Source organism: Rhinatrema bivittatum, chromosome 8, assembly GCF_901001135.1.
Source record: "Rhinatrema bivittatum chromosome 8, aRhiBiv1.1, whole genome shotgun sequence".
Classification (NCBI taxonomy): domain Eukaryota; kingdom Metazoa; phylum Chordata; class Amphibia; order Gymnophiona; family Rhinatrematidae; genus Rhinatrema; species Rhinatrema bivittatum.
Window position 1 is genome coordinate 141,518,268 of NC_042622.1, and position 12,259 is coordinate 141,530,526.

General features: G+C 40.6%; 1 protein-coding gene across 3 annotated transcripts in view; it reads left to right on the forward strand.

Moving 5' to 3' along the window:
• The window catches only part of SLC31A1 (solute carrier family 31 member 1), a 117,944-nt gene extending 110,270 nt beyond the window's left edge, over nt 1–7,674 (forward strand). For all 3 annotated transcript variants that reach the window (XM_029612645.1, XM_029612647.1, XM_029612648.1), the window contains one exon: nt 5,184–7,674. In XM_029612645.1, the coding sequence (XP_029468505.1) occupies nt 5,184–5,385 (202 nt within the window). In that variant the 3' untranslated portion in view covers nt 5,386–7,674. The remainder of the gene's footprint in view (nt 1–5,183) is intronic.
• Nucleotides 7,675–12,259: the final 4,585 nt, after the last annotated feature.

Genomic DNA, 12,259 nt, shown 5'->3' on the forward strand with positions numbered 1-12,259 from the left:
ATCCTCCTAGATTCCAGAAAACCTTCCACCAGAAAGTCCTATGGACTAATGGGAGGAGATTTTTCCATGTGAGCCAAAGACCCTAAACACAAAAACTTCTTGACTACCTTTAAACATCTCTGATGCTGGTCTCAAGACCAACTCAGTTAGGGTTCATCTGAGTGCTACTGATGCATATCACCATGGTGTAGAGGGTAAGCCCATCACTGTACAACCTATAGTTGTATGTTTCAGTTAGAGTGTGCTTCACTTGAAGCTTGCCCTAAGGCCACCTGCCATGTACCGGGGCCTCAATGTGGTTATAGCTCAGCTGATGAAAGCTCCTCTAGAGCTACTATGCTCCTGTGACCCAAAGTACCTGACCTGGAAGGTCATATATTTGGTGGCAGTCACTTCAGCACGCAGGGTCAGTGAGCTCCAGGCCTTAGTGACTTATCTACCTTTAAACAACATTTTTTTCATGATAGGATGGCCTTGCCTATGCACCCTAAGTTCCTATCTAAAGTGGTATTAGACTTTCATCTTAATCATTCTATTATCCTACCAACATTTTTCCCAGACCTTATTCACACCAATATGAACAAGCCCTGCACAGTTTGGACTGAAAGAGAGCCTTGGCCTTCAATCTGGAGCAGACAGAAAACCTTAAACAGTCTATTCAACTCTTTGTTTCTTTTGATCAGAACAGGCTGGGGATTGCCATTGCCAAATGGATGCTATCTAACTGACTAGCTGACTGCATCTCCTTTTATTATGCCCAGGTAGGATTGCATCATGGGGTTGTCAATGTTTTCTCTTTCAAAGCCTTGTCAGTGGTCCTCTTACGAGCAGTCCCCATTGAGATCTGCAGTTCTGTGACGTGGAGTTCCATCCACTCATTCACATCACATAACTGTTTGGATTGGGATGGCTGACACAAAAGCAGATTTGGCCAATCTGTCCTTCGGAACTTGTTTGAGGGTTAAAACCTAATTCTGTTCCCGTCTAGAGCTCGTTATTTTTGTTTAGGCTGCCCCTCTCCTGTTATCACAAAATGCCCATCTTCACCTGTTTTGTTGGTCCCCTTTTTTGTTGGGGTCTGTCTATAGTTAGGGATTCACCCATGTGTGATAACTGCCACCCTGCTTGTCCTGATAGAAAGCAGACTTATTACCTGTAATAGTGTTCTCCAAAGACTTAAGGCTGTCAGTCCCATGAGACCCACCCACTTCCCCTTGGAAGCTGGATCTCCACTTCGTGGGTTGTTTTTTTTTAATTCTGTATTATAAAACTGAGGGGACTCCATGTGGCTGCATGGTATAATGCATGCCTGAACATGCTCAGAGAGCCTCAGTCAAAGTTTGTTTTCCATGCCGGGCTCCATCGGATGGTGTCAACCATGTGTGAGGACTGACATCCTGCTGTCCTTGGAGAACACCTATTACAGGTAAGCAACTCTGCTTTCCCTGGGTATGTTCAGTGTAGCTCGGTGGTTCTCAGCTTTTTTTCTATTGGAACTCACCTGACAGATCATGCTTACATGCATAACACACTGAACATTTGACCATCACGGGGCTAAATGTAAACATATACTCTTGCCTCACAAATCTGCTTCGCTTTTTTGAAGGAGTTAATAAATATGTAGATAAAGGTGAATCGGTAGATTTAGTATACTTGGATTTTCAGAAGGCGTTTGACAAAGTTCTTCAACAGAGGTTTCTAGGAAAAGTAAAAAGTCATGGGATAGGTGGCGATATCCTTTCGTGGATTACAAATTGGCTAAAAGACAGGAAACAGAGTAGGATTAAATGGACAATTTTCTCATGGAAGGGAGTGGGCAGTGGAGTACCTCAGGGATCTGTATTGGGACCCGTAATTTTCAATATATTTATAAATGATCTGGAAAGAAATACGACAAGTGAGATAATCAAATTTGCAGATGATACAAAATTGTTCAGAGTAGTTAAATCACAAGCAGATTGTGATAAATTGCAGGAAGGCCTTCTGAGACTGGAAAATTGGGCATCCAAATGGCAGATGAAATTTAATGTGGATAAGTGCAAGGTGATGCAATAGGGAAAAATAACCCATGCTATAGTTACACAATGTTAGGTTCCATATTAGGCTCAGTGTGTTGCGGCAGTCAAAAAAGCAAACAGAATGTTGGGAATTATTGAAAGGAAATGGTGAATAAAATGGAAAATGTCATAATGCCTCTGTATCGCTCCATGGTGAGACCGCACCTTGAATACTGTGTACAATTCTGGTCGCCACATCTCAAAAAAGATATAGTTGCGATGGAAAAGGTACAGAGAAGGGCGACCAAAATGATAAAGGGAATGGAACAGCTCCCCTATGAGGAAAGACTAAAGAAGTTAGGACTTTTCAACTTGGAGAAGAGATGGCTGAGGGGGGAGATATGATAGAGGTGTTTAAAATCATGAGAGGTCTAGAACAGGTTAATGTGAATCAGTTATTTACTCTTTCGGATAGTAGAAAGACTAGGGGGCACTCCATGAAGTTAGCATGTAGCACATTTAAAACTAATCGGAGAAAGTTTTTTCACTCAATGCACAATTAAACTCTGGAATTTGTTGCCAGAGGATGTGGTTAGTGAAGTTAGTGTGGCTAGGTTTAAAAAAGGATTGGATAAGTTCTTGGAGGAGAAGTCCATTACCTGCTATTAATTAAGTTGAAAATAGCCACTGCTATTACTAGCAACAGTAGCATGGAATAGACTTAGTTTTTGGGTAATTGCCAGGTTCTTATGGCCTGGATTGGCCACTGTTGGAAACAGGATGCTGGGCTTGATGGATCCTTGGTCTGACCCAGTAGGGCAGGTTCTTATGTTCTTAAGCATCCACAAGAACCCGAAACCCTCCCCCCCCCCCCCCCTTACAAACATTGATTGCAGAGCAGAACTAGGATTATTTCAAATACAACTCCTCACCATATGAAAAAAGATATTCTGATTCTGGTGCTATCTCAGTAACAGATACACAAATTCCCTTATTACAGACACATTGTAAAATACAAACCTGAAAAAGAAATAGTCAGCACATGTGTGGCATACCATAGCAAAACTAACTCCAAGAACTCAAACAGCAATAGCCTATCTTTGAAAAGACAAACAGTGCGCTACCAGTGTATGTCCTATTGAGAATGAGAAAACGCATCAAATAAGACTGATATAAATCCTAACATACTAGTAAAATATCTCACCTCAGTCACACATATATATCTGACCATCACCAAATACAGAATAAAAGACCACAAAATTACAAATGTGAAGACAAAAACTGGAATGGAAACCTCAAAAAGCCACTCTGCATGCAGTGCAAATCTGAAGAGCTAGAAACAGAAATACATATCCTCCTACACTAAGCAAAGTTCAACTAGAGAAGAAATGCACATTCCCCAAACTGAAATATTATGGCTCTTGCACTCCATCACTCCCCCTCCATGCCTCCATCATCCGCTCAAACTTACATCCTAGGCCAGCAGTCCTGACCCCCCCCCCCTATCATCTTCCCTGTGCTCCCCCTTTCTCATGCTTGACTTTCCCTACATTTACACTTCTATCTGCCCAGCATCCCCAACCTCCACAGGGTGAAGAGATCAGCAGCATCACTCCCAGACTCAGCAGGGGAAGATAACTTTTGTGTCCCATCAAGCCCAGATCAGCAGGAGCCAGCAATGTCTTGCTCTGATCTGGGTGAAGGAGGAAACAGCCTCCCACTGGGAGGGCAGAAGAAGATCAAATGGCCCATCCAGTCTGCCCAGCAAGCTTTCGCACTTCATTTTTTTTTTCTCATACTTATCTGTTTCTCTTGGCTCTTAGTAACCTTTTTTATTCTATTTCCCTTCCACCCCCGCAATTAATATAGAGAGCAGTGTTGGAACTGCATCTAAGTGAAATAGCTTAATTAGTTAAGGGTATTAACCACCGCAGTAAGCAAGCTACTTATCTGTTTATCCAGACTATGTAATTCAGTCCTTGTTGGTTGTTGCCTGAATATAGATCCAAGTTTCTTCATTCCCCCCTGCCGTTGAAGCAGAGAGCCATGCTGGCTATGCATTGAAAGTGAAGTATCAGTCTTGCTTCAACAAGTGAGAGTAGCCTCCCATCAGGCCCAATATAAGAGAAGTCAACCAACGGGGCTGATAAGGAGACAGCAGCCTTCTGCTGGCCCTGCGACACTCCTCCCAGGATCTCGTGACACACCAGTCTGTCCCAGCACACCTGTTGAGAACCACTGGTGTAGATGAATAAAGCATTTTCTCTTACCATATTTAAATGTAATATAGCACTGTAACGTGTGCCTTACTTTCCTTGTCTGTCTGCCTTGTTTAAAAGAAATGTAATTTCTTACATGTAACAATAAAATGATTGAAAGAGTGCCAGATTTAAACTTATTTCAATGGTTGCTACTGGTCACTCATGCACATTTCATGAAAATTCTTAATTCGATGACCTTTAAAAAAAAAGAATAAGAATAGAATTGTATGTTAACTGACCTCTTGCTTTCAACAGTGTTTGGGGCTATAAAAAAAAAAATAAATAAAGGAAGTTTAAAGATGACACTGGGGATTTTAAATATTGATGGGGAAGAGAAGCTTGCAGAAGGGAGCCCTGAAGTTAAACATGATGATGTCATTTTTAAAAAAGTGACTGAATTATAAACAACTATGAAAGATGCACAAATGAGCAGCACCAAAGGATGAATCCTTAAGTGGTGTTACTGTTCACAAGTTTGAAACTTGCAGCGATTTAGGAATTTTTCTGTTCGTTACCCTGTATTCAGTACATACCTATGTACTTGTCTGTATATTACACATTCAGAAACCGGATTCTTTACCAGTCATGACTACCTTTGATTGATGCAACTTGAGATGGGTACAAATACATCGTTGTACATGAGCATTTGAGATGACATAAGGTTGCATACCTGTCAAGGTATGCGCAAAACAAGCCCGAATGGAGAAATTGTCCCCACGAAGAAGAATTCCTACGAGTCTAAAAGTCACATACATTATCATCTTTGGATAATCTTCTGGTGTTTGAATCAAAGGCATGACAGCCTGCAAAGAATCCAATTTTTCCTCAACATCAATATGGCTTTAGAACACTGTGCTATAGATTTTTGAAAAAGGTTAATACTGGTTAACATCCTAAATGCTCTCTTTTCTTTTGATTCCCTCAGGCAGCAAATGCTGAGCTTGCCGCACGTGCTTCAGACTGTGCTGCACATAGTGCAGGTGGTCGTAAGTTACTTCCTCATGCTAATCTTCATGACGTACAATGGGTATCTTTGTATCGCCGTGGCCGCAGGCGCTGGAACTGGCTACTTCTTCTTCAGCTGGAAGAAAGCTGTGGTGGTGGACATCACTGAGCACTGTCACTAATGCTGGACACTGAACAGCGCCCTCTCCTTCCAGGTCTCCGCCACACCCCAGCCAGGGCCAGTGAGAATCGGACCCCTAGAGTCTCCTGTACTGATTTTTTTTCCCCCCCCCACCCCTGTAACTTGTATATTATCTGCACATAATTGCAGCCCAGTGCTCAGCCTCACTTTCTTTGCAGATCAGAGAACATCTTCAACTAATGAAACATGCTTATTTTCTTTTTTTTTTTTTTTTTTTTACAAATCAGATGATAATTCAAATTAGGAGACTTAAATTTTACTGCCCCCTCCCCCCTTTGGTAACAGAAGTGGTGTCAGGGTCTTCCTCCCCTTTTTGTACCTGACAGGGCCTTTATCTTAGAATTACAATTTTTCTTTTTAAAAATATATTTAAGATTTTTTTTTTATAATTTTAGAAAAAATAATGTGAGGAACTTAGCATATTGGAAATCTTACACAATTCCAAATGAAAGTGATGAAGGAGATGAATGAAATATTGAACATTTTAATAAACGATTGCTGTAGAAAACAAAGGTTTTGGTGTGAATAAATTCTGACCAGTTTAAACTGAAGGGGAGCTTCCTTTCAGTTTCATCAGGCTGTAGGTGCTGAGAATTTCAGAAGACTATAGATTTATAACTTAATGAATGAATACAGATCCATTCACTTAATGGAAGGCAACTTAGCTGTCAGAGCCTTTAAACCATTGAATTGTCTGCAAGTAAAATTGCTAAGATCCCCGTATTTTGTGTTCAGATTCTAATTTCATTCCTGAGTTGTTGGTGTATGAAGATTTTACAGACTTCTGTGACTAGCTGCTCACACTATTATGATTGTAAGAACTGAGGTGGTGCTTTGCTCATCACACTGGTACATAAAGTATGACAGATAAGGTATGGTGCTTAGGGAAGTAGAAGTGTTTAAATAGGGTGTATCCACAATAAAAGGTGCCCACATTTTATTCTTGAATAAAAAATTTGAGAGAGATTATGTAGCACCAAAAATGAAAGGAAGCCTAGGAATAAACTAAAAATGCAAGAATCAAACTAGTAGGTTGATGTTCTGAGCAGCCTTCTATTCCCGCTATAGGTAGATCAGACTGAATTTTGCTACTGTACTATGGTGCTGTTAGTTCACTGTGAATTGTATTATAACAATACACAATCCAACCTAAAGAGCATGGAAATGAATTTTAAACTACAAACTAAACTCACACAATACATTTAAAACTTGTTTAAGACCAATTTTAAATGTAAACTTGTGGGAAAGGTTAAACTGGACCATATTGCACTGCATTCTGATTCCTGGACAAACAGCTGAATTTCTTCAAATTTATGCTAAGATTTTCAGCTTGTTAATTTATGGGTTTTTATAAAAGATTACTGGTTTAGTCTTCAATGTTCTCTTACATAGCTCTGGATAGTTTCCTCTGCATGGGTCTTGATGGGGATTCTCTATTAACCTAGAAATTATCTGAAATAAATACAAATCTAGAATTTCGGTAAAATAGTTCCTGCCCTAGTGCTACCATGCTAATGGTGCTCAATATGGTTTGCTGGCTTCTTGGTTAAATTTATTAGTGGGGCATGTTTACAGTGTGGCATTGCAGCTTTAGCATCCTTTAAGACATTCTAGTCTCAGTTCAGCTTTATTTTATTACTTAATTGAAGTTCATGTGGTACGTATGAAGATTGTGGGGGGAGAGTGTAGTATAAACTTAAGAGGTAGGGGATTTGAACATTTAGGACCTCCAGGAAAGTAGAGAGGAGCAAGGAGTGTGGCAGTAGGAAGGACTGCCCTGTTACTGAAAATGCTAACCAGGTAGCAGTACCTGACTTAAGGGCTGGGAAGTAACTTAGGATTGTGGGGGAGACTCAGGCCAGTTCCTCCCTCTCAACTTCAGCCCCAGCCCTTTCTGCTGCTGCTGCTGCGTATCCTGCAGGCCCACAAGAGTGGATGGAGGTGGGAGAATTGAAGCAAGATATGCGCAGTTTCCCATTAACCTAATCGCTACAAAAACCTCCACAGTCTGTGTGCGCTTGTTTTCCTGTACAAGAAAAGAACATTGAAAACAATCTGCGTAGCAATAATTGTGGTGGTCAAGGCTACCTCCATCTTATTAGAACACCTCTGCCTTCTGTGAGGCCTAGGAAAGAGGAAGTCAGTTGTATTTCTAAAATTTACTGGGGAGAAATAGACCTGATTTATACTAACATGACATTGTGTAACATTTAATCAGAGATTTTTTGTTAACTTGTTCAATAAATTGCAAATGTTGCTTATTAAAACATTTTGTCCTAGGATTTCTAATTAATGTATCGTCAGTCCTCCTCGTCTCCAGGCCTTAATGCTGTTTAATATCCTTAATTCAATTTAAAACTGATAAATCATCAGATATTAAATATATCTGTAAATTTGACAGTAATATTTGGAGTAGAGTTACTCAGCTCCAAGCTCAGGAGTCAGTTTGGATACAACTGAGCAATTTGTTTCATTGTGCAAAACCTGAGATCAAAAGAAGTTAATGTCACTGCGACACTCAATAACGTTGGTAGGCTGCATGCACATTTCAGCATGCAGTTCTATGCACATTTTTGCATAGTACTCCTGCTGCAAGGAAGTTTGCACACAACAATGTGCACCCAGCTTAGTATTCCTCCATTTAAATTCCATGTTAATCAAGGTACTAGCTACTGCTTCCCCATGCAGAAAGGTGGGGTAGGCTTTACTTTTCTTAATGCTGGAAATTTAACTCTTGGTTGGAGGTAAAGTTTCTTGGGCTATTGTTAGTCTGAACCTGGAGTTTCTGGTGTTGCGGTCTTGTACTCTGTATTTATGCACATAAAAACATGTGTTGTGTGCATACAACTTTTATAAGCCAGCTTATGCTTGTAACTTGAGCATAACTTTTATTCTTAACTCATGTTTAGTGTGCATAAATCTTAGGAGTACAGCTAACTTTTTTTAAAACTTCTGATGCATCAGGAATTAGCTCCTTTATTTTTTTTAGCATGTAGAAGAACTTCAGTGCAAGTTTTTTACTGACATTTATTGTATCAGACCCTCAGGTTGCTGTTGAAGTGATGCCTGAGTGACAATTTTCAAAGTTGTACAAGCTGAATTTAGAGAAAACAGAGCACCACCACCTAGTAGATAGAACTGTGCAGCACTTATTGAAGCTTTCCCATATTTAACTTTTAAATTAGCTGAAGATTTTGTTCAAAGCTGATGGCTCCTGTTTGTATCCAATATAAAAACTAATTGAAATACAATTTCACTCCAAAGCTTAAGACCAACATAGGACATCATAGAGCTAAAAAATATTTCTTGCTGACAACTGCCACTACACAGTCTGTAGCTGATAGATCTCACTTCCCTAGTTCATAGGTTTTAGTGAGCCAATTCAGGAGTGAAGTGATGTCTCAGGCAATTTTTTTTTTTTTTTTTTTTTTAAGTAGGAAGTTTAATCTTTCTGCTTTGGTGATGCACATAACCTCATGTCCCTAATGGATCTGAGTGACAGTGGCTTAACTCTCCCCAACCTGTTCTCACGCTCAGCCATTAGGCCAAGAATGGATGGTCCTCGGCTCATAGCTCACACCTTGGAGCTGAGCACACTGTTTAACCTGCAGCATGTCCACAACCCCTTATGCGTCTAGTCCCCTGGCGAAACTAATAGCGCTCATCACATGCAAATTCGTATCGATGAGGCTATTAGCTATTCTCCCCAGATCCAAAAAAAAAAAAAAAAAAGTGTGCTTGACCTGCACATTGTTACACTCAGAAATTAACACCAGCCCAGAGCAGGTGTTAATTTCTGAGCATCCCAAAAAAAAGTGTACAGAAAAGCAGAAAATACTGCTTTTCTGTACATCCTCCGACTTACTATCATGGCAATATTAAGTCGGAGGAACCAAAAGGTTAAAAAAAAAAAAAAAAGTGCCGGCGGTCAGGTTAGGGAAACAGATTCTGTTAATGAGCGTCCATTTTCCTAACCTGTGGCTGTGCACCGGTCATGAAAACGGACGCTCGTAAAATTGAGCATCCGCTTTCCTAACTCACAGACCGTCGACCTTTCCTGGGCACCCGCTGCCAAGGAGGCGCTAGGGGCGCGCAATTGACCTTAGCGCCTCCTTGGCAGCGCGACCCCTCATTTACATATCGCATCGCACACCCAGGAGAGGTGCCTGGACACACTTTAGGAAAGCGGGCGCTGAACACTGAGCACACGCTTTTGGCGCTCATTTATTACATCGACCCCCTTGTGCTAAGACCTTAGTCAAAAGGCTGAGAAGCCAGCCCTATTGTAAAACACATGCATAATAGGAGGGGAGTGATGTGCTAACTGAGCAGGAAGTGAAGGAAGTTGCAGGAATTGTCTTAAGAATGGGGCTGTGGAAGTCATGCAAAGTAGCTGCCTTTTAAAATTAAACATTTCCTTGTGTGTTTGTGTGCTAAAAATTTCTTGATATAGCCAGTACCTAAACTAATGTGCTTTAAACATTGTAAAATCAGTCTTAAGCCAGTGAACAGTGACTTCAGAATGTTTTTGAAGTGTTGCCTCACAGTAGCTTATGGGAACACAACATAGAAACAAACCGTAGTTATCTGCAGTTTGTTTTAACATATAAATGTTAGTGTGTATATGGGTGTATTATGTTTCCAAGTGCCTTGAGCAGCTCTCTAAAGATGTTTTGTACATTTTTTTTTTTAATAATGTGCCACATTATTTTATCAGCTTAAGCTTACATATTGAAATTCTTTTGTTTAGAGAAAATGCTTTAATTTGAAGAATGATAGCTTGTACTGTATTTATAGATAGAAAAGTTAATAAAAGACTATTTCCCATGTGTTGTGTGTGTTTCTTTACTAAAACAAAGTGGTGAGTGGAAGGAACCTCTTAATTTGGAGATTACAGAACTCAGAAATGAAGACTAGAGTGGGTGCATAGCAAAGTCAAACAAGAATTTCAACTCAGAACTGAAGTAGCCTACATTCTGTAACACCGATGAATATATACCTGAATAAAAAGAAAAAATGCTATCTGGATCCTCTGATATATCCTAAAAATTTGTTGTGAATAAATTATTTGGGGTGAGAGACAGAAACAGATCCGGTGATTTCATAAACTGTTCCCTTTGGAAAGTAGAATAAAATTAAGGAGACACTTATCACCATGAAACTGTAACCCCAGCTGTCCCCTGCTGCTTCAGCTGTCATCATCATGCCAGCCACTCATATACCAGAGCTGCTCCAGAAAATCATAGCCTATGTCTTGAAGGATCCAATAGGGGCAGGGTTTTTGTTTGTTCTGAATTAAATAAAATAAAGTTTATATTTTAAAAAATTCAGAATCTAAATTTGAGAATGTAAGTATGTCTAATCAAAGGCTCGGGTGTATGAAATCTGAACTTAGTTTCGGGGTGAAACCTCAATAAGTCTGGCTGTGGCTTGAGTTCACCCCTCCCCCAGCCTCACACTCCAGGAACAGGAAATGCTGTTAATTTGTTGTCTCCAAAACTGCACTGATCACATCTTTTATGTATTTTTAAGCATTACTGTAAGTTCTGTGTATAGTTGCAGGCACAAAAATTACACAATCACCTGCAGATTTCACATGCTTGTGAAATCATGAGCTAGTGGAGACAAAGGCAGCAAGTGCCTCATGGACACGAAATGGGAGCAGCAGCTGCTGTGTGCTCCACGCTAACCTTAATATTCATTTTAGCCCAAGCTCAATCAGTCTGAGCCCCAACAGCCTGGTGTTTGTTTTGTAAAAGAATTCCCTCCAGTTACTGAGAGGCTCAAAGATATTCAAGTTTTTCTGAAAACATAGAGGGCTAAGGAAATCATCCTAGGACTTATACCTGCACCCTGACTCAAAAACAGTGACTTGTACACAGGATACAATACAATCCTGTGTTTTGCAACTTTAATATTCAAAAAGCAACACCATTTTTGTACTTAAAAATATATAAAATACCTAAACATTGCACAATTTGTCCACATTTGTTTTACAGAATAGACCTCAGAAGGTGATTTTGAAGGTAATAACAGATTTCACACTAATGTGAAATTGCTAAAAATATTAATCATGAAATGTACCTTTTTTCCCAATCTGGTAAAAACTCTCTTACCTGTAAAGACCTAGAAAACACACAAATGTCATGAAACAGTCATCAATCAGACCCAGATACAGAACTACCACTATTACGAGCTACAATCAGTATTTTTAAGACTTAACATGGATAGAACCATGCTCTCTCTCACGGGCCGATTCAGTCTCATGCGTTCGGCTGAGCGCACCTTTAGCCCCAGTTTGGCCGCGCGTTTGACATGCTATTTTTAACCCTTATACAGTATGGGGTAATAGCGCGTCAAAAACGCATGGCCAACTTCCCCCCGAAGCTATTAGCAATATTAAGTCTGAGGCCCCCCCCCCAAAAAAAAATTAAAAAAAAAAAATTAAAAATCTGCCCACAGGTTGAAAAACGGACGCTCAATTTTGCCGTCAGATTTCCGAACCCGTGGCTGTCAGCGGGTTCGAGAACCAATGCTGGTAAAATTGAGCATCGGCTGTCAAACCCTCTGACAGCGGCCGCTTCTGTCAAAAAGGAGGCGCTAGGGACGCGCGTGTCCCTAGCGCCTCCTTTTACCGCGGGCCCTAATTTGCATATCTTTACTGACTCGCGCGCCTAGGAGGGTGGCCTGGGCGCACGTCGGGACAGCGGGCGCTCGCCAGCTCTCCCACACGTCTTACTGTATCGGCCCGACAGTGATGTTGCATGTTGTCTCAGTTCAGTCTAAATAAGCCCATTGAGGGGGGCGTTTCCAAGATGGCGACATAGACGGTTGTGTGCTGCCGCAGCTCCCGA